This window comes from Theobroma umbraticum, unplaced genomic scaffold (assembly GCF_002168275.2).
Source record: "Theobroma umbraticum cultivar Fairchild unplaced genomic scaffold, ASM216827v3 scaffold_67.0, whole genome shotgun sequence".
NCBI classification, from domain to species: Eukaryota; Viridiplantae; Streptophyta; class Magnoliopsida; order Malvales; family Malvaceae; genus Theobroma; species Theobroma umbraticum.
This window is the reverse complement of record NW_018397262.1, coordinates 4,462,413-4,485,845: the sequence shown is the minus strand read 5'-3', so window position 1 is coordinate 4,485,845 and position 23,433 is coordinate 4,462,413. Positions and strand designations below refer to the sequence as shown.

At 33.9% G+C, this 23,433-nt stretch overlaps 2 protein-coding genes and 2 pseudogenes across 3 annotated transcripts; all 4 read right to left on the bottom strand.

The window, feature by feature from the left end:
- Nucleotides 1–1,905: 1,905 nt before the first annotated feature.
- LOC149526996 (GDSL esterase/lipase At5g03980-like) lies at nucleotides 1,906–4,377 on the bottom strand (annotated as a pseudogene).
- A 1,339-nt stretch (nucleotides 4,378–5,716) lies between these two features.
- On the bottom strand, nucleotides 5,717–7,514 carry LOC110419692 (acetylajmalan esterase 1-like; annotated as a pseudogene).
- Nucleotides 7,515–8,890: 1,376 nt separating this feature from the next.
- Nucleotides 8,891–12,501, bottom strand: APO1 (APO RNA-binding protein (DUF794)). Of its 2 annotated transcripts, none has more exons than XM_021432245.2 (5): nucleotides 12,239–12,501; nucleotides 11,108–11,163; nucleotides 10,825–10,898; nucleotides 10,008–10,375; nucleotides 8,891–9,719 (listed from the first exon to the last, which is right to left on the bottom strand). In XM_021432245.2, the coding sequence occupies exons 2-5, from the start codon at nucleotides 11,157–11,159 to the stop codon at nucleotides 9,077–9,079; spliced, it is 1,137 nt and encodes a 378-aa protein (XP_021287920.1). In that variant the 5' UTR covers nucleotides 11,160–11,163; nucleotides 12,239–12,501; the 3' UTR covers nucleotides 8,891–9,076. The 2 variants fall into 2 exon arrangements, with proteins under 2 accessions (XP_021287920.1, XP_021287919.1); XM_021432244.2 differs by having other exon boundaries at nucleotides 8,891–9,917; nucleotides 12,239–12,499.
- A 3,538-nt stretch (nucleotides 12,502–16,039) lies between these two features.
- LOC110419882 (uncharacterized) lies at nucleotides 16,040–21,792 on the bottom strand. The gene is made up of 8 exons (XM_021433012.2): nucleotides 21,337–21,792; nucleotides 20,704–21,268; nucleotides 19,735–19,971; nucleotides 18,587–18,676; nucleotides 17,930–18,079; nucleotides 17,649–17,773; nucleotides 16,857–16,986; nucleotides 16,040–16,543 (listed from the first exon to the last, which is right to left on the bottom strand). The coding sequence occupies exons 2-8, from the start codon at nucleotides 21,253–21,255 to the stop codon at nucleotides 16,418–16,420; spliced, it is 1,410 nt and encodes a 469-aa protein (XP_021288687.1). The 5' UTR covers nucleotides 21,256–21,268; nucleotides 21,337–21,792; the 3' UTR covers nucleotides 16,040–16,417.
- Between the last annotated feature and the right edge of the window lie 1,641 nt (nucleotides 21,793–23,433).

The window sequence follows — 23,433 nt, the reverse complement described above, 5'->3', positions numbered from 1 at the left end:
AAGCACAATTTGTTCTTGAATAGAATCAACACAGGCAAACTAACAAAAGAAAAGTAGATAAAAACCCGATACCAAGTGTTGGAACCAATTGCAGACAACAAAAAAAGACTTCCACTTGACCCAATTAGACTCGTTAGATTGTCGTTTCCACCATCACTCTGCTGCACAATACGCAACGAGCTTCAGATTTTGCCTGAGTCTGCTATGTAAACTCCTTGCAGGCCGCAGACATGGTTATTACTTGTAGATTTCTTTCTGGTATCTTCACAAGTCACTCTCCTTGAAATACTGATTGCAAGCGTGATAGATATGAATTAACGGGGAAGTAGCTCACTACAATAGGAGCTCCTTTGGCTTTGGATTGGGATTTTGTTTCAGTTTTCTCCGATGACGACTTCTTCATGCTGGCGACTTGTGCATCATCAGAAACTCGTGAGAACGCTTTGGGCCGAAAGCAACTCAACAAAGCTGAGACTGAGAAGAGAGCCACTGGGGTGCGCGCCTTGAATGTTGATTTGTTGAATTAACTGATGTAGCTTTGCTAAGCTGAGTAAAAGCAGGAACGAAAGACTCAGTTGCAAATAGCTGAAGGGTAAAGTCTATTTACAGGGAAATAAAAACTGGAAATTGATCAACTTTATGTATAAATAAATTTATAATAATCCAAAATCTAGCAAAAAAATACTAACCAGGCTCTCTTTTTTTTTATGACTCTTCAATAGGTGAGAATTTATGTCTTTGTAGATAAGAGAGGAGATTAGTTTGTCCTTTATATAATGAATCCCTAATTCCAGTTATAACAAGATTTAGAGTTTCTTACATAGACCTATACTTTTAAGCCCACATATAACATTAGAGTCTAATCCAATTTGTTAGATCATATTATGAATTATAATATTATCCCTTTATCAAAAACAAATTATCTTAGCTTAATTTTGATAAAATACAAAAATAAATAAAGTCCACATAAAAATTTTACTAGAGAATCTAACAAAAATGTCATTGACTTGCTTGTACAGCAAGGAAAAGAAAAAAAATAAAGATAAATACCTTGACCCCTTAATTTTTACCATAATTCCACGTCGGTCTATTACTATTAGAAATAAAATTTTTTACTAGATATATAAGTCCAGCCGTTAATTAATTGTTAATATTTTCATTAGTTTGATGATGTGAAAATATTTCTCGAACAATTATACCCTTCATTAATTTTAAAAATTATCACACTTTTAAACTATAATTTTTCGTTTTTAAAATTTTTCTCTCTTTCAAAAAATTTTTTTCTATCCTATCTCTTGTCGATCAACCACCCCAAGGCTAACTTTGGCCCAAGAGCACCAATTCGGCCAGATCACACTCCCCAAGGGAACACCTATATCGCGCTCCCTAAGAGAGCATCGATATCATGTTCCCCTAAAGAGATTTAACTAAATTTGGTATCTCACGGTCAGATTTAACTACAAGGTGACCTACTAATGTAAAAGACCTGTCACGAGTTGAAATTTTAACGAAGATCCGTGCGGCGCTTAAGTCTTGAGGATTGAAAGCCTAAGCAAGTCTTCCTAAGGATATTACACAATAATGATGTGGAAGCAAAAGTCACTAAACTTGAAAAAAAAAGACTTTGAGAAAAAATAATATAGATAGATCTGCTAAGTACAGGGTAAAGGTTTCATGTAAATGATTCAGTGTATAGTCATGTCTTGTATGCGTTAATTCACTACAACAATTTTTTTTTTTTGGATGGTTTGGAATCTGTTACTTTGTACAGAGATATATTTATCCCCTTCCTTTGATATAGTTATATAATCATTATCTTTGCTTCTAAAAAAAAGAGAGAAAAAGAAAATGTCACTCCTCCTTACAAATCTAATTAAGCAAATGACTACAAAAAATTTAACTGAACTAAGTTGAGAAATTGCATTGAAGCTTTGGATAAATGTCATGAATGAGCCATCTTGCCATGAATTTGTAAGCCTTTTGTGTCAAATGAGAACCATCCCAATTAAGACTCTTATCAGGATTGGAACACACCGGTACTCCAGAAACTCCACATATTTTCATCAAGCTGTAGTTATAATCTCCTCCAGTTCCACAACAAGATTTTTGTATCGATTTGATGTTGAAACCTGTTTAGACTCGAATAATATAATTAAAGAAGTCAGAAATAATCACGAGTTTAATGGTGATTTATAGGATTAACACATTCTGAATATATATCTATGCATATTGGTCAAAGAAATTAAAATTACCAAGTAGTTTAGCCCTGCTTAAAAGCCACTGGTAAGCTTGATAATAGTTACCATAGACTATAATCACATTGGGATTTTCTTTTTGTAGCTCTTCAATGGCTTGTTGGAGATGACGATTGTGATACATTGACAAGCTATTCAAGTCCTTTAGGCAATGAAATTTATCATAATCAGTGGTATCGTTGGTTTGGAATGCTGTAAGAAAGATAGGCAAACAGCCTACTGGTAAGTTTCCAGGAACAATTAATTGTATGGCACCATAATCAATGGCTCTCTGCAAATTAATAAAATGACCCAGATATTGATAATTAGCTAGCAAGTTGACAAGAAGATAAATGACTACATTTGTCATGTTTGCCAAGTTATGTATCATTGAGATTTTGCAACTCATTTGAAAATGACCTTATAAGAGTTAAAAGTATTTAAAATTTCAATTGAATCATGTAGTTTTAAAATTATACATTTAATTGGTCATTTTCAAACAAATTAGAATTAATAGCAAAATTTTGATAATTTATTATAAGGCTTGTAGTGTAATTATCCCATTATTGATTAATTAGGAAACTTACTCTGACGGCTTCTTTTATGGCTTGGACAACATGGGTACTAGGGCTTTAATCTCTTCATGGGTTTTGCCTTCAAATAAGGCATAAGAATAGTCATTGGTTCCAATCTCTCCAATCATGAAAAGAGCTGTTTTATGTTTCCTGAAACAATCTATCCAACACCAAACAAAATAAAGCCATTAATATTGTTATATGTGTGCATTGGATGTTAAAAATTATTCTTTGTGATGTTAATTATTAACTTTAAGTGGATGATAGGATGACAAATAAAATATTTAAATGTATCTTAGTATAGGATATGATCCAATCTCTGTGTTTTCTTTTATACTCCTAAAGGCATATATTTTAAAAATTTGTATTTAGTACTTGCATTTGTATTAGAGAGAGGTAATATTAGAATTTTATTAATTATTCACTTTAAGAGGAGAATATATAAGATGACAAATACAAGATGACTCATGTTTCTAAAATATAAAATACTTCAATCTTGTTGAAAATGGAAGGATTATTTTAATCCTATGGTCTATATAGGATTATGGGTTAGACATCCTTACTAATTTTATGCCTATTTTTTAACCTCTACAAGGTTACATAATTCCTTTAAAATTTTGTATTCAGCATTCAATACATAGATACGACTAATTTTAATTAATAGAAAAGAAAAAAAAAACATTCTCTAACTATACCAAACAAGATATATAAGATACAAATTATCTTATTTTATTATTAATTTCACTCGTATGAAAGATATATGCATACAATAAGATAAAATCATCTTATATTATTTATTTTTATATAACACTCCGTATTATTTTTTTAACTATTTAATGAATTAATGTCCATATAATTGTTTATGTAATGAAACTATATTTTAATCTTAGGATATTCTTAGAAGAGGTAATTAATTAATTACCTTTATCGTTTCCACATGTCTCATTGAAATGCTTAGACATCCAGTCAAGTTGTATGCTAAGAGAACTTTTAGTCACTAAGGCTATGATACTTCTTTTTGCTAGAATTTCCACAGGCAAGGCTGTGGCTCCAGCCACTGCAAAACTCACACCGTTGCTATGACTTGCTCTTTCGTTTAGGTAGGCATCAAGGAAAGGAATTCCAGCAGACATTTCTGTCAAAAATAACAAATACAATACAATTATTTTGATCAAATACGAACAAATTAAGAGCAAAAATACATTGAATCTTCGGGAATAAAAGATAGATTTCATACCGAAATAGTCAATCATTAATAAACCATTTGAGCATCTACCAGTAGCATTCTTGAAGAAGGTTTCACCGTAAGGAAGCCTAGCACATACAGACGAAGGGTTCTCCCTAATCTAATTGCCAGTGTCGGATATTGAATCTCCAAGCTGATATATTGCATTGAACCGGCAATTTTCAAGAATATGTGCATTACATGGAGGAAGAAGAGCAGGGCAGAGAGAGCTAACAACAACAAAAGAGAAAAGAACTGATGTAAGGGTAGCCATCCAAGTGACTGATCTATCAATGAAACTAGAGGCAAAGTCGAATATATGGGGAAGCATTGGCTCTTGCATTTCTATATAGAGGAAAAGCCTTTGATCTCTCCACTTCTGATGAGAGGTTTACTTCCGAATATTAGTGATAATAAAATTTTATTTCACCCAATAAATTATTATGTAGGCCTGCCTTTTCAACAAATTAAAATTTGATTAATTGTTAGGATATTATCATATTAAGGTTAATAAGCTTATAGTCTTAAGTAATATAACAAAAATTAATATTCATAATTTTGATGTTAATAAGATTTATTCATGGAAATATATTATTGATAAGATGAAGCAAGATAACTAAATATTAAATAAGGCTTCTATTAGGTTGCTTAACAAAAAGTTAAGGAACAAAAGAAAGAGGCTATCAGCTTTATTCATACAATGAACATCTAGGAACAAGAAGCTATATTTGGAAATATCGAGAGGCAGATTCTTGCTTAGTGAAAATCTATGAAATAAAAAATATATATGTAATCTGTATTATTTGATTCCAACATAATAATCGACAAATCATACATTAGCATTGCATTAAGCTATTAATCAAGTTTTATATTATGAAATTACACTTATAAATAAAATTAATCATCAAAGTCAAACAATTTCCGATGTATATACATTCAACCAAACAAACAAATCAATCAATATAAAAACCATATAATTGGACAAAATTTGACATAGACAAAGTTTGAATAAGTCTACATATATTGAAATTTGAATCTCAAACCCAATGATTTTTAGACCTCCTTTCGTACTATATATTGAATTAATATATGTCATTGGCTATATTAAACTTTTATAACTTATTCAAAATTTATAAAAAATTATATTTATATATCTTTTCCTGGTCAAAATAAACAAAACTGATCTTTTCATGCGGATATACCAATTGCAACAAACGACAAAGGATAATTTTGTTCAATTTAGAATTCCTGATCTTAGTTAACTTTCTTCTAGCCAATGAGTTTTGTTAAGAAATTTAGTCTTCTATTCTTTGGTTTCCATTAACAAAGTGTTTCAGATTAAAAGTCTCTAGTTTAATTCAATTTTTTGTTTTTATTCATTTGATTTGATCTTTGACTTTGTCCTACTCCATTTGTTTGTTCTTATTCTGGTATCAGAGCCATGTATTACGGCAGAGCAGAGCAGTGTTAAAAAATTACTCCATTTCTTCATTTCTTTGATTTGAAAGAAAAATAAATGATCGATTCAATTCAAATGAGTAATTAAAATGCAGAGCAGTGTAATAAATTTGCACCTAATTATTCAAGCAACTGAAACAGAATATAAAATAACATCTACAATCGACCAATATCATATTCCACCGATTTTATGATCAAATAATAATTTGATAAACTAAAGTAAACTAAGTTGAGGATTGGCATTGAAGTTTTGGATAGATGTCATGGATGAACCATGTTGCCATGAATTTATAAGCCTCTTGTGTCAAGTGAGCTCCATCCCAACTCAGATGCTTATCAGGATTGGAACACACCGGTGATCCAGCAGCGCCACACATTTTCATGATGCTGAAGTTATAATCCCCTCCAATTCCACAACAAGCTTTGCTTGTATCAAAACCTGTTAACACAACAGAAGAAATTCCAAGACATGAACTTAATAATCTATGAATATATTGCACTATTAATTCATAATTTTTTTTTTTTGCGTTAATATTTCGTTTGCATAATTTTAAAAAACTCATCAATTTTCATCCGTAACTTTTAAAATTTGTTTAAAACTCATCTATCCGTTAACATGTTGACATGTTAGAATATGGACAAAATTTGTCATGTCATGCTTGATTAGGGTCACATAATCAAGACATGTTTTGTCCATATTATAACGTTGTTTTGATAAATTGAAAGATTTGAAACAAATTTTAAAGATGCTGAAGAAAAAAATATTGAGTTTTTTAAATGATGGGTGAAAAAATAAAAAACTACAAAAAGGTAAAAATTAACTGTGAATTTTACTCATAAATTTATAAGTAACACAATTTATATGAATATTATGCATATTTGCAAAGATATTGAGCTTACCGAGTATTTTAGCCTTGCTCAACAGCCAGTGGTATGCTTGATAGTTGTTTCCGTAGAGGATGTTCTTTTCTCAACTCTTCAATGGCTTTTTTGAGATGATTATTGTGATAAATTGACAAATTATTCAAGTCCTTTAGGCAGTGAAATTTTTCATAAGCAGTGGTGTCATTGGTCTGGAATTCTTTGAGAAGCATAGGCAAACAACCTGTAGGGAAGTTTCCTGGTATAACCAGTCTTGTACCGCCATAATCAATGACTCTCTGCTTGTTGAATAAAATATGTGAGAGGTGACCATAGCTCTAATCTCAATAACTTGTTGCCAATAATAACTATATTCCAGTTATTTGTAAAGAAATCTTACCTCAGCAGCACCTTTTATGGCTTGGACAACCTTGGGCACCATAGCTCTAATCCCTTCAAGGTTCTTGCCTTCAAACAAGGCATAGTTATAGTCATTCGCTCCAACCTCTCCAACCATGAAAAGAGTTGTTCTATGTTTCTTGAAGCAACCTATTCAGTACAGAACAGAAAGGAATCAATGATAATTACAAGCAAATGGTAAGAAGAGGTGATTACCTTTGTGAGTTTCACATGTTGTGTTGAAATGGGTAAACATCCAGTCAAGTTGAATGGTAAGAGAACTGTTGGTAACTGTGGCTGTAATATTTCGTTTTGCTAGGATTTCCACAGGCAAGGCATGCAGTAGCGCCAGCTACTGCAAAATCAACGCCGCTACTTTGAGTTGAATTTTCATTCAAGTAGGCATCAAGGAAGGGAATTCCAGCTGACCTTGCTGTGTCAAAGTAAAACAAATTCAATACAAAAACAAGAGCAAATTATAGATCAAAAAGTGATAGATTGCATACCTAAATAATCAATCATTGTTGAACCATTTGAACATCTACCAGTAGCATTTTTGAAGAAGGTTTCGCCATGGGGAAGCCTATCGTAGACAGACGAAGGTTCCTCTCTGATCAAATTGCCGGTGTCGGATACTGAATTTCCAAGCTAATATATTGCAACGAACCCACAGGTCTGGAGAATATGGGTAGTACATAGAGGAAGAAGAACAAGAAAGGCAGAACTGAAGATAACAAGAGTGAGTGCTCTAACGGTAGTCATGGCTGATGAACAATTACTGACATCAATTAGAGGAAAATTTTTTAAAGGCTTTGATTTCCATACTCCACTTACTATGGAAGTTTAACAAATTAAAATTTGACATGTTCATAAAAATTATCATATATAACTTCTTATTAGCATATGATTGCATTTAAGCTAATATAATCATTTTAAATTACGTATTGCATCTTAATTTGGTAAATTGTTAACATAATAGAGATGAAATGCAATTAATTTGTCCTACATTAATATATTGTTTAATGTCTATTCCAATAGACATAATTGCATAACTAACAAAAAAATCAACTCTCATAAACTATTATTTTTCAAATATACTCAAACACGGTTTCAGATATATGATTTCTTCATTTTATGATAATAATAATTTAGAAATTTTAAATTCAAATCTTAATTAATAAAAGTCACTATCGTGATTTATGAAATGAAAAAGAAATTTTATCCGCTGGATCATGTAAACCAAATATCAAGAAATCTTCATGTGTAAAATTAAAACAATAATGATGATGTCTTATGCCAAAATAAAAAATAATAACATTATGTCTTGAACATGTAAATATCATCACAGCAAAGATAACGTATTGAAAAAGCTCTTAGGTTGCAAGTTGAAATAAAACAGAATATCAATTCATTCCTACATTGAATAGAACCAAGAAGAGTTAATAGGAAATGTCGTACGGTAGATTCTTGCATAATCAAAACAAATGTGAAATAAAAAATATAATATATACAAATCATACACTAGAAGCAGTGTATCTATTTATTCTTGAACTGGTCAAAAAAAGATGGCATTGACTTCGACAAAGACAATATAATTATTTAAGTAGGATGATATGTTGCCAAAGCTATGAGATTGAGTTCGCAGTATATAACTCTTAAACGTGCGAATGGAATAAACAAGCATGGCTAGAGAGTTTACTTTTATCGCTCAAGATGAGACAGGCTTTCAGCTGCAGACATCTGGGGGTCTACTTCTGCTTTGCGTAATTGCTGTTTCCCTATCAATTATATCAATGCTCATATTTTCTTGTGCTGACGACCCAGAGGCAAGTCCCAAAAGTAAAGGAGGTGGTGGCTGCGGGGCCAGTTGTGGCGGTGGTGGTTGTGGCGGCTGCGGCGGTTGAGGAATATGATGCAAAACACACCTTGAAACCAAAGCAGTGATATTATGTTCTTCTGGAATGGTATAAATCCTTGTACAAATAATTATAGCTCAATAAGGAGCTATAAAATAAGAATGTTCGTAGCTTTCCATGCGCTAATGCCCTTTCCTTGTATGTAATATTTCGTTCGATATATATATATATATAAATAGCTAAACCATGCTAATAGTAGTGAGATTGCAGAGCTGGTGATCTGAAATGTTCGACTTCAATATTTAAAGACTTTCATGAAAGGTTCCACCCCATCTTTTACATAAATACAGCGCTGAATATGGCTTCTCCATCTCTAGCTACGTATATCACAATAGCAATATGAACAAATAAAACAAAGTTCAAAAGATACAGCACAAAAATGGATTGTCAATAAATTTGAAGATCCTACTATGCAACTAGGCTGGCCTCATCACTTTCTGGGACTATAATGTCAAGCCTCATCATGGGCTTATATCTGCTAGGGACTTGAGCTCCAGCTTGCATGCACACTTCAACCACAGCTGGAGCCTTGCCATAAAATCTCTTTAATGCACCTCTCAAGGGAGGTCCCTTTGGGTCTCGAACATGCCAAACGTAATTTGGTGGGAAAACTTCAGCAACTGTAGCATCCTGCCAACCATGCTTCCCATCTCTCCACTGGTGCTTAAATTCTCCACAAAGTTTAGCATTGTGACCCCATGGCCCTACATGGACCTCTGAGCAATATCCACATGCTTTTACAGTGTACTTCCTCATCAACGTCATCACACCTGATCGAACAATCTCATGTGCATTCATTGTCTCCTGTGCAATGCTTGGTACATCTTCGAGTGGAGGAGCTGGAAATCGCCCACAAGCTCCACAAGTGTCAAGATCAACAATTGAGGACGAGGATGGATCCACAGAGCGCCATGGCTTAGGCTCATCAACATATCCACCTCGATCAATTACTTTCTTTCCCATCATCCTGATGGGTTTGGTTCTTCGTCTTGAAGGGTACTCTGGTATGTCAACACCAGCTTGGATGCATAGCTCCACAACAGCTGGAATCCTGTCATATTCGAACCGTGTGTCATGCTTGATGCGCAGGCCAAAAGGATCATAAAGGTGATATGACTCTATGGGAATAAGTATGTCGTTGATGGAACCCTTGACCCATGAATGTAAACCATAACGTTTTGAGCTACTTGGACCTTTGCAGTCCTGAATATGGTGACCAGTATGAGCCACATGAACTTCAGAGCACTCACTGCAGAGAGCTAAAACAAATGAATATATAAAGATGCAGGCATTACCTCTAAACAGCAATATCAGGACTGAAAACTATAATACAATGTACCTGCAACCATAAACAGGAATCACATGCAAAAGCTGTGCAAGGCCTTTGATCAAAACTTTCCACGCATCTAGCACATCATATGCAACAGGAATAAGATCAGGAACAAGTATTCCATTTTTTGGAGGCTGAAGTGGCTTCTCTAGACCCCTCTCTGCAAGTTTCTTATCCTTCCTTGCAGCTCTCTGGATCTTCTTAAAAGGAATGGGATAAGGCTTCTTCTTTTTCTTAGGTAGTACAGGTGGAAGATCCACATTTTGGGAATATACCCCTTGCTTCTTGCCAGCAGGGTACTGTCTGGGCCTCTGACAGGCATAGATGAAAGTTTCTGAAACTGGTGCCTTACCATTCTGAACCCATTTGTTCTGAAACTGCATGTAATATATATCAAAGTGTGAGTCCACAGAACAAATATTACTCCAGAGTACTGCCATTGATGACAAAAACAAACACAGCATAGCAAATATCAAAGCATACCATTGAAACATTCCCAAGAATCATTGCCTATCAACAATTGCTTTTAGTATTATCAATAGAATGCATACATCTCATGTAACAGAACCACAAGAACAGCCAGAAAGAACTTCCTAAAGGTCATAAACAAGGAAGTGGAGAGCCCCTACCGTATGCAGTCGACTAATTTATATGCCACTGACTTGATTTTTGGTGATAATACCTACTGAGAATTTGAAAGTGTTCCTCCAAAATATAGAAATACAAGAATAGTTTTCCACCCACATGTCAGTAATGTCACTTTCAAAATCACACATCGAGAAAACCAAACAAAATAAAATTAGGGAATTGACAGAAAGAAGGTCACCTTGAAATAAAGAGGACACTGACTCAAGGATGATAATTGAGACCTCTTAAATTCCATGACCTCTAAACAGGCACCTGCAAAGTGGAGGCCACATCCATACATAAATCTTTCTATTTACCTTTAAAAACATTTTGTGGGGTTTATTTGCATTTGATTGGTATAATTCAGTCGTAATGAAGTTAAGTTCTTTTCTTTATTTTGGAGGAAAACGGGTGGCACCACATGGGCATTCTTCAAAGAGCAAAAGAAAAAACAATGAATAAGTTAATGATTAGTGACTCACCCCTCTGAGATGGATTCCATATAGATGATGCTATCGGTAGTGTCTGGAGCATTTATCTGGGGATATAGGGAAACCAAAGAAATGGAACATTATGCCAAAACCAAAGAGAAAAATATGAACTCTGTTTTGCAAGGGGAAAATCAACGACAGCAAAGAGAAAGAAACTTAAAATTGAAAACTTTGCATTCTGATTAACACTATGAAAATCCATTTTATAACCCGTACCTTCTTTTTTGAAGATTCTAATGCTGCAAGGGCAAGGTTTTCATCAATCAAATTATATGTTTTAGAAAAGATTAATTATCCTAATAAAATTCGCCACATCATGTACTTAATGCCTGACATAAAATGGTTTCTAAAACTCTCATCACTCGTTTGGTAGGAATTATATAGGGAAAAGGAACGAGAATGGTAGCTTTTGCACCTTTCCACTCCCTCAAATCTCATCCTTTCATAAATGGGAAGCAAGTAGGAAAGAAAGCAATAATTTAACAAAAGTTATAATCAAGTTATTTATGATTTCACCCTCAACTATTTTCTTTCCTTCCATGTTCCATCTTTTGTACCAAACATAAGGACGGAAAAGCAAATTTTTTCCTTTCCTTCTGTCTTTTCTCCCTCACATATTTCCCTTCCCTCCATAGTCTTTCCTTTCTACGATACATTATTCATTTTTGGCACTTACCTATCCCTAAAGGACACCAGTAGCTAATGCAGAGCTTTTAAGTTCATACAAACCAAATCACCATATTCACAGCAAAAAGAAGCCGCATTTCCTCACATTATTTCTCTCATTTTATTCCATTAAATTAGCATTCAATTTTTTTTCTTCAGTTCTTTTCTCAATACAATTTATTCAAAGAAAGGCAATAGTGACTACCTTACAAAACTACCACTCTACCAAAGAAAATATGGAACATTAACTATGAAAGTACCATCATTTCATTTATAAGAAATTCTATTGAAGTAAACCCTATTTGATGGAAAATTAAAATAATCATTGATTCTATAAAAAACCCAGATAGAGAATTAGCCAAAATAAAAAAGAAGCTGATTAAACAAGCAAAAACAAAAACCCCAAACCATAAACAGTTAAGTTGAAAGGAAAGATGAAAAAAAAAAAAGCTTTACCCAGGACTTTGAAGCTGCTCCGTTATTCTTCTTCTTCCTCTTCTTTTTCCTTCCTATCAGTATGCTAATCTACCGAAATATCACCAAAAAACCAGCTCAAAGCTCTGGGTTTAAGGCTCCCGGCGAAAAACCCACCAGTATATTTTTTTGCATTACAAGCAACGATAGGATGAGCGAGCTTCGTGTTGGACCTAGCCAGAAATTGGGCTTTGAAGAGCGAACTCAAGCTCATCCACTATTTTTTGTTTTTTTATGGGGTCAAAATGGCAACAGTTGTTACTTATTCTATTGATCTAATAATACTTAAATTTATTTCAAAATAAATTCAATTTATTAAATATATATAATATTAATCATAAAATGTTTTTTTTAAATTTAAATTGATATTTTAGCTTGAAAAATATTTTTGGAACCTAATTTATACTATTAGACATAGCATTCCTTATAAATAACTTAATTAAATAAAAATTACATACTCTATCAAATGATTATATGATATTTTTCTTCTCTCATATTAATTTAATATAATCTCAATCAAAGTCAAATGAATATAAAATAGTAAATGTTATTTAAATTAATTATAATTAATCATCTTTAATTAGAAGAGTCTATTTATTTTAAAATAAAAATATAAAAACTTGATGATTTGAAATAATTGTCTCATGCATTACTTTTTCAACCACCAATGCATATGCTTTCCATATCCCATATTTGTTTTACAAGCATGGAAACCATAAAACTTGTCAATACTTCCCCTATTACCTGGCATTGTTTTCCTCTGTTTTATTTGGAAACATGGGATATAAAGCAAGAAAATTGGAGCAAAGAGACATATAAAGTGTTGGAAAGCAAGCACTGGTTTCAACATTATAAGCGTTCAAGACATGTCAATGGCAATACATTAATGACTGTGAGTGCTTTAATCATATCTACTGTTGAAATGGTAGGAAATGTGTATGTAATAATCTCTTCCCAAGTGAAAGAGCCGGGAAATGATGGGATAGTCGATTGTAGTTGCAAAAGAAGGCATAGATTTTGGGTTTTATGAAAGCAGAACAGCCTCAAGTAACTTCTTGGTTGATCTTCGAACAATGGAAGAATGGGGTAATTGGTATGATCATTGGTATGCAAAAGAGCAGGATGGCCACCAACTCAGCAAGGGACCACATAATACTGGTGCATACGAGAATTGTTCTCCTCCAACACCAAATCATCCTTTTCAATTGAGGGAGCTCAGATTCAAGCACTAGGGACGCAGCATAAATTTCAGGAATACCAGCACCAGGTTGGTATTCTGCTCGTTGTTCAAGTATCACCCTCAAGCATGCGGTTGGCTCTAGTCGTTCAGTGAATTTGTTCATTTGTATGTTCAGGACTTGAGATTCTGATTGGTGACCAGTGATAAGAGGAATACTCTTGATGATGGTTTCAGCAAGATGGAGAGCTTGGCTCTTAAATCGTAACACACATGGATACCTTGAGCTAGCATTGACTTTGCCATTGGCAGACAGGTACTCAACCCTCACCTGTTAACACAAGAACTGATATAAACACAAACAAGAAATCACGGTGCAAATAGAAACTAGAACTTGAAATGGCATGCTCAGACATATGAAATTCAAACGCAGACCATGAGAGACTAAGGAAAAGGATAATAGTTCAGACCCGGAAGACTCCGAGTTTCCTGTTATATTCAGATTCGGGCACTGTCAAGGAAACAGTGAGCTGCAATCTCCGATTATAGGGTATAACACGGGGACCAATGTCCTTCCCAGAGTTTACATCATCTTTAGGAATGAGGCTGGAAGGATCTCCTACAACAGCAGAAGACATTATTGGCACGAAAGCAACTGGATTGCTTTAGTGTAATCAAAATTCAAGGTTTCTATTGCCTGGATAGGCTTCTCCAGCAGGCACCGCATCATGAAACCCCCGAAAAGAAGTCCTGACACTAGCAACCCGACAAGCATGAAACAAACATAGAATGACCAAATCAAGGGACAACCAAACCTCAGTGCCAAAGTCCCCATCGACTTCTTTGCTTTCACTTTAATAGTTTTGTTAGCATCATTCCACATTCTGAATAGTTTTCTCCTCAAATAACATCTAATGTGCCTTATAGCTTGCAATGGAAATATGAAAGACATGACAGGAAAATATGAAAACCAAATTGGAAATGTGAAAAAAACTAACTAGAAGATTAAATTGAAACCCGACAAATTTCATCATAAGCACTGCAAGAACAGCAAGAAAATTCATGAGGAAAAAAGTGTGGCCCCCTAGAGAAGAATTTACCACATGTGAGACATTGACATACACATGATTCCATGCATCCTTAGGATTGACTCTCTCTTGTATATCTATGTAACTACAGTCCCCTTTAACCTGACAAGTCTCTGAACTATCAATTCTATTCCGTAGGCCATTGCAAAAGGGTTGATTTTCCTTGATTTTGCATCCTTCAACACCATATCAGTCCCATCTACCAAAAATTTGATTAAACAACATTTAAGCACATCACATAGACTCTGTGAATTTGCATTATTTCTGTTATCAAATCCAGAATTTTCATCGGGATAGAGAAACAACCCTTTATCACTACTGGCAACATGATCGTGAACATTCTGTTCATCCATGGCAATGATTGGAGAAATGGGGACTTGGATTAAAAGGTTGACTAGTGGAACTAGGGGGCTGGCAGTAGAAAAGAAGCAAATGATTAGAGGACTTGGGAACTATGGACCAACGGTATTATCAATTTTTTTAAGGGGGGAACGATGACAAGATCACAACTGATATTTCCTTGGGATGCTTAAAGGTCAGATAGGTCCAATTTGTTGGTTAACTAACCAATAGGGAAAACTTTGATCTCCTATGGGATGGTCGTTATTGGTTAATCTGTGATCAATATTACAGGTGAATAAAGTCAGGATAAAATGCAGAATGACAAACACTTCAAAGCTGATCCTGCAATGTTTGTTATACTTGCTTTCACGCTCAACAAGGGCTTGGAGATGGTGAATCATATATATATATATGCTACCTAGCTGTAATGGGTGATTGGCCCGGCTTTGTTCTGGCACACATACCAAGCGTGCAGGGCTCAAGCCTAATTTCTCTGCTGGAGCGGATTTTTCCACTGTCTACGCCTTGTTGAAGGATACAGCTCGAAAGAGTCAGCTAGTTAATTGGTTAAAATATTCCTTTAAAATGTTAAATGATTGTAACTTGTTTACTTTCAACAAGAAGATGTTAAGGGAAGGGTAGCTCTTAATACTCTTATAATATCACACAGTCCAGGCAACATCAGTAATCTTTACACATTCTATAGAAGTTGCTTTGATGGTGGAAAAGGGGAATAATAGCAGTAGGTCTAAGACCATCCATGGTTGAGAGCATTTCCATTCTTACAGAACTCAAAATAAGGCGTCTAATCATACCAAACCTAACCATACCAAATTTTGATATAATATTATGTTGACAATAACAGTGCATGGTGTTCCCATAGGAAACATATCACCATCCACAAAAAATAAGTTATTAGCTTTCCCTGATTTAAAACTACCCTCATTTACAGATAATTCAAACCCCATCAATCTACCTTTCTAGGAAAATATTATTAGATACAGCTGTCTTAGACATCCCCATATATCCTAATGCAACAGCCAATCACTTTAAGAAGTAAAAACCCTAGAAATTTATGGTACTACATGCTTTGTACAGATATCTAGTCGTCCTGATTTCACATAATGCTTGCACTCGACACACATACACATCACGCTCACCACAAATGCAAAATGATTTGTAGAAGTACAAACTTTCATTGTATTTATCAGGAAGCACTGACCACATTGCTGATAAACAAAATTACTTCCCAACTTTGTTTCATACATCATTGTTACAGGAGTATATGGTACATTTAGAACCAAAAAATTAAAAGGACAAAAAAAACATGAAAACCAAAATTTGACCTAATAATTTTCAGAACTACAGTCAGGAAAAAAAAAGTAAAATATAAAATTTTTTCAGCGAAGGGAATAAAAGATGGTGAATCTCCAAACTTGCATCAGAGATTAATATAATTAACAGAGGTAGTATCCAGATATTCACATGTGGTATCGTTTGTTTATGTGCATGAGACTATATACACTTCCACTGCAGGCTTTGGGTGTCGAACAATTAAAATTCGATAACGTTGTTTATCTGAACGGAGAAGGATGGACAGCCAACATTTGAAATAGGGGTGTCAACTCTTACTACTACTCCCGAGTTCCCAACATTTCCATTCCACTTAGAGCGCCCAAACTGCATGATTGTAGACAGAAAACGAGCATGAGCCAAAAACCTTCCAAATTTTGGGCAACCAAGTCAAGGAGGATGTAAGTGCAACCAAATGGGAAAAACAAAGTTAAGGCACAATGGAATAGCACCAACACCAAGAAGAAAAATCAGAAAATTTTAGACTAGAACTTTGAAAGCTGACTAGTGCTGAAATGCTGCAGAAATAGAAATCTAAGTCTGGGGTAAGTAGAATCCACTTTTCACCATTTTACAAATCCAACAACCAAGTTCAACAGAAGAAATCAGCTTTAAAAGAAGATTTGACCGTATAACTTACTGATATTGATGCAAATGCTGAAGGATGTGCCACCAAAGCACAGCCACAAATCAGATTGAGATCCTCCTTCACCGAGTGAATAACTTCACCCCGCAACCCCGGATTGCTTCCACCAAATGTTGGGCACAAGCTGTCAACAATGTAGCAACTAACTAGTGAAAACCATGCAGCATACAAATGACAAGCACAAACAATATAGATAAACAACTATCACATAATAACTGGAAGAAAGATATACATAATGTGATTCAAGGAAAAGAAAGGGAAAAAAAGAAAAACAAACATACAGGAAGAACAAACTCTATACCGAAGCAATACAGTAAAACAAAGTAACAATTTCTCGCTATGGTGTGTGATCCTGCTAATTTCTATTTGCAGGAAAGGAAACCCAAAATCTCACATCACTCAGTTTTTTCCAAACAACTCAGGAAATGACCTCCACTTAATTTTGTTTTCTCCCAGATAAGAAACATGAAATTCAAGTATTTAATAGTAATTATTATGAAGATCAAATACAAAACAAATTACTATATAACTCATGAACCTTGAAAAGTTGTTATGTTGAAAACTTAAGGAGAAGACATTCATGTCTATCCATATCTGACATTTTCTATAGACATAAGAGAACTCAGATCAATTTCCAAAGATATAAGAAAGCTTAATGAAGCACTTCAAAAGGCAGTATATGAAACATAACAATACATCCCTCAACATGAAATATAAGTGCATGCAAGAGACATTCATTTCAAACTCTAAACCTGTGCAAATCAATGCAAATAAGGAGAATCTCACCTAAATTGAATGGATGGCCTCATCATAAGGCCAGATCGCTTCCAAGCCAAGGCTTGTGAAAGACCCAGCGTAAAAGATTTGTCTGGCCATTGCACAATTGGTGTGATGCGTGTTCCCCACTTATTCTGATGATATATCCGAAGAATAGATTTCAGCACTCATAAAAGGCATCGCAAAATAGAATAGTGTCTCTTTAAGCTTAAGTTGTTTCAACAAAAACTAAATAACTACTTCTTTGTTGCCTATCATGCTGGTCGGCAGTTCAGAGATCAGAACCTGACCTTGCAAGAGAAGCTATATCTCATTTCCCCTGGATATTGGCCCTGAGCCTGAAGAAGGCCCCCACAAAGAGGTAGGAAAGCACTTGTTGTTAGCCCCTCACCAGATACATACGTGAATTGTCCATTTGGAAATTGCAAATCTACAAATGACTGCATAAAAGAAGGGAGAGTAAGGATGAGAAAGAAGAGTGGTTATGTAAGAAATACCCTGAGATGATAAAACTTTCTTGAATATTTAGTACCAAAAGCTAGTAACTCGTGAGTATCACAGCTCCTCAGCACAGCCAACTACTTCCTATGAAGGTTGTTTTTAGGAAAATAATAAGACTGAGTACTCAATAAATGAAAATTTTGGTCTTTAGTGTGCAAAAAGAGTAAAATAGATAAATTAAGTTGCTCCACCATTGTTGGTAAATTCCCATCTTCAAAACAAGACCACTGAAAAAAATCCATTGTTCTATTTACACCAAGGTGACTACTACTAACTAACTGAATGAATATTTGCCTAGAGAAATATTCTTTACACCAAATGCAGTTTAAATCAACAATTTGAATTTCAATAAAACTAGAGGGAAAAATACAGATATTTTGGAAATTCAGATTGTTGAAACAGAAGCATAAACACTGTATAAATGGATTCTAATGCTACCAACTTACACAGGCTAAAGGATTAAGACAGAGCATTGACATTAATAGCCACCTTCTATGCTTTGACCATACTGCTGGACAAAGAGAATGCATTCCATTCTGCAATGAAATAATTTATCATAAGATAAGAACAAAGAAGAAAAGACAACAATTTGAGAAAGACCAAAACATAATGCTCAAGCAATATTATTTGCTTTCAAGTTTCAATATATGCACTACCATGTAATATTATTGAGTGTATCTATTGGGCAAGAAATACACTTAAAACCAGGAGAGAAAAAAAAGAAGGAAAATAAAACAATACTAACAGCATTTCATCATAATGGAACTCAAACTAGAACTTTAAAATTTATATTTTAACTTAAGCAAGGTCCTAGATCAGTCCCACATCAAAATAGAGCCCACAATTCCCAATTTTTTTGGATTTTTATCTCAACTTCTCTCAGAATCTTTATGTTCTAGATGGGAACTATTGACTTCTATTACAATCCTAAAAGAGCCTTACTTATAGCATTTTGTAAAATCTAAAGATGGCAGTCTATCAGAGGATTCTAGACTAGGAAAGACACAAGTCATTCTTGCACCTTCACACCACAAACAACCATACATTTATTTGCAAGAACTATCCCACCATCCGTGGAACTTCAGTAGCTATCACTTGGGCTTCAAATTTAGTAACATGAAGAAAAAACAGTAAGCTAACTGAGCAGAATAAACATCCAAACTTGGTGACACAGAAATTAAAGGATAATCTGGAGAGAGTAAATTAAGTCACAATGAAATATGCTCACTATTGCATGAATTTGACTAGAATTTGGACCAAAAATGAACTGCAGCAGAGGCCAGATGACATGCTGAGAAAACCTCATTGCAGAGAAACAAGTTAAGGGCACAAAGGAGATAGTTGAAATAAGTTCATTCCTATATTTTCTTGATTCAATAGAAATTCTAAATATAAGAACAAAAGATGTATCACAGGAAAAAAATTCAAATAAACAATAGATAACAACTTTAAGCACAACTCGCTACAGTTCGTTCCATAAGGCTTTGCAGAATTAAGTTTCATAAAACATAAATACAACTCTTTGGGTACTCGTATTTCCTATATGGAAAATTTTACAGATAGCACCAATCATTCCCTCATATTATTATCATACCTTCCTATCATAACCATACCAAAGCAAATGTTGCTTTGATAGATGAACTGGTAAAAGAAGTGTCGTGTCTCGTACAAAGAGCACTGGTCCAAGCTGGACAAGAAATAAAGAGTTGTCACTCGCAGATGTGGAATTGGCATTTGATGCCTCTACTCTCCATAGATCTCCCCTTGCAACCAAAGAATTTTCTAAATCTCGTGTTCTACTCTCATATGTCGAGGTGATATTTATGATCCCCTGCATACAACCAAAAATTGACCAATGGGAAAACAAATTAATTAAAATATATATGAAAAAGTTATAGTCATTACCAATACGAAGATATAGGTAGTCAACCAATTCAAACCGCATATAAGATTCACATTGAATTCAAAAGGCAAACAAAATGAACAAACAACTAACCTGCCATGATCCTGTCATTTCTATTCATATGAAGGGGAAAAAGAAACATAATATAGTCACAACTTGTAGTAGCTAACATTAGGCCAAATAGATGCCTTTATAGAAAGCCTTTAATATTAGCTTAGAACTTGAAATGGAACAACGGGTAGATGACCACATTCCACATTGCTAGTTGTTCCTACTTGTCTTAGAAATAATTGCTGAAGGTGTGAGCACAACTGAAAGTAAATGCATATTATCCTCATAATCAGCAGGGAAATAATACTAACTACTCACTTATAAACCTTTTGGTTGCAAAGAAAAATGCCCAAGAACACGTTAGCTGATGCATCTATTATGTACCATAGACAATTCCCTTCCCATTTCCAATTATTGAACTTGTCACTTAAGACAATTTACTACTCTGGGATTGAAGTCACTTCTCGTATAATCGTATTGGCCATGATTAATAAAACAATTACAAACATAAAACATTAACTACTCAAGAATTTAACAGAAACCAACTTCATAAATTCAACAGCCTAACTATCCTCAAAGATTCTCTTTTTTTTTTTTTGGTTCGTTTACCTGTGGTCTTCCAAGTAGTCCAGCAGACTTCAAATTAAACCCTGAAATCTCATCGTCCCCCACTCCCTCCGAACCACCCTCATTTTCCACGAACCCAAAATCCTTCAACTGATCAGAAAATCCTACCAAACCCTCCATATCATTACCACAAACCTCAGCCTTCTGCCCTTTCACACTCATATCACCTCTAACCGACACTACCGCACTCTCCTCAGCACGAAACGGGACCGGTAACCTCCTAAAGAATTGATTCACCAACCCATTTAAGCAGGCCCCGAAATCCGCCCCGGCTTGGCCAATCCTGTTCCCGATATCGCCGATGTCAAAAATGGCTGAGTTATCAATGGGAAGGCCAAAATCCTTGTTGACAAACGTTGGGGATGGGAACTCAAGGTCGAAAAGCTTGGATTTTGGAGGGTTTGGCCACGGAAACGAAGGTGGGGTCATATGGGATTGGATTAAGCCGGAGAAACCTTGAGCTAGCCGGTCGGCGAGGTCCTGGCCATGGCGCTGGACCTCTTCCCAGGCCTCAAATGACCTCTCTACTGACATTGAAGCAGCCAATCTAAAAATTCATAAGAAAAATTAAAACCGAGTTCTTTAGAGGGACTAATTAATGGAATAGAAACTTACCCAAAAGCTTAAATCGTTCAATATTTTCTTTTTCACAAACAAAAAAACAAAGGGTGAAACATTTAAGTTTGAAGCTTAAAGAAATGCTGGGTTTTAAAGAGTATTCGTAGTTTTCAAATATCTGAATAGAAATTCAAAGATTCATGAGAAAAATTAAACTTTCAAATCGAACCAGATCATTAAAACATTCAAAAACAGAAAATGAAATTAGGGTTTTCAATTTGAAGGGTTTGATAGAAAGAGAGAAACAAAAAAACCCAACAAAAAATTATAGGCTTTAACGATAATTTCACACTGCAAATAGGATCTAAAGAATATAGCAGTAGCAAAGTGAAGAAGAGAGTACAAAGAAGAGAAGAAAAAACATAAAAGCGGGTTATTTATTGTAGCTAAACGTGGGCAAAGTTCAAGCCTTGGGCAGAGTAAGAGAAACGGAAGGTAGATTTTTTGCTAAGTTTGGCGTTGGGGACTGTTTGGGGTGCGTACTGCGCATATAGATTTGCTTTGCTTCCACGTTGATGGAGTGAAACGTGTGGCTAATAGGGACACAGAGATTTTATTTTTCCAGGGAGAAAAAAAGAACTAAAAAATTCTGTGTTGGGTTATGTCCGGGTCGGAACAACACATTGGACAATGGACAAGGTCGCTGCCCAAAGAACATTCATGTTTTCCCAAACGTTCTTCACACCTGACCAAAGTCCAAATTGGTCACATGCTCCCCTTGAGTTTTTCACTCTCATGTTTTGGTCGTTTTTTTTTTTTTTGAAGTTAAAAAGTTTTAAAAGGATTATTATTATATCTATTAATAGTATTGATAATTCTATACATATCGATGAATTATCTTGATGTTATCTTCTAATTATACTAGATCGAGTCAAGTTGGGTTTAACAAATTATAATTAAGTTGGATTCATAAGCACTTCTAATTTATATTAAGCAAAAATCTTTGATTATAGTAAATTAAAACTCTTTAATTAATTTCTACTTTATTCTCTTTCATAATAAGGATTAGGTAATTAGGTGAGTAGTAGATGTATTTATGGGCCGAGCAATTAGCCAACACCTAAAAGTGTGTTCCATGCACTAAATTAGAGTTTTAATACTAATATACAGCATCTTAATTTATGTCAATTGTAGATGGTTAAAAATAAAAATACTAATATACTACAACTAATTTATGTTAATTGTAGAGTTTTAAACTCAATTAAATAAGATGAAGATATTCTATAATTGAATTTGGATAATAAAATTACAATCTGTCATGAGATCGAGTAGAGTTTCAATTATGGGTAAGTAGTTGATGGATCCGTCATAAATAAAGACCAAATGTACCAAATATTTTTAAAAACCTTATCAAACTTAAAAAGAGATTAAACCAACCAAATATTGAATTGGTTCAGTTCGATTTTGGATCAAAAGAACTAAAATTTTATCATTTTTCTCTTTGATAAAATTTATAAACTCATTCCACTCATATAATTATGTCTTTTCACATACATTATCAATTTAACATTCAAGAGTTTTATATATTTTATATAAATTTAAAATATTTATAAAATATTAATTCTTTTTTTTTTGTCGATTCAATCTAAAAATTTTAGAATTGAGAATCAACTAAATAAACCAATTAAATCAAACATTTTGGATCAATATATTCAATAGACAAATTGAACGAAAACGTTTTATTCAAATTACACTCAGTTCAATCAGGTCATTGGTCCAATCCAATTTTACTTCTCCTTAGCATAGTGACTTAACATATTAGTTACCCAAACTTAATTACAAATAATTATTTTTAATATTAAATTTTAATTATATATATTTTTCATAAATTTTTTATAATAATGCAATACTTATTAAAATTCTTTAATTGTTTTAAACATAATTTTAAATTTTAATTTATTATTTATAAAACTAACTTTAATTTATTTGTTTAATTTTCATTCATAATATACATAAAAATTAATTTAAATTTAATTTAATTATATATTTAATCATATATTTAATAAAAAGTGTCAAAGATATTCGAATAAAAATTTAAATAGTAAAATCAGATATTTATAAAATTTGAATACCATATTAAATAATATAATTCAA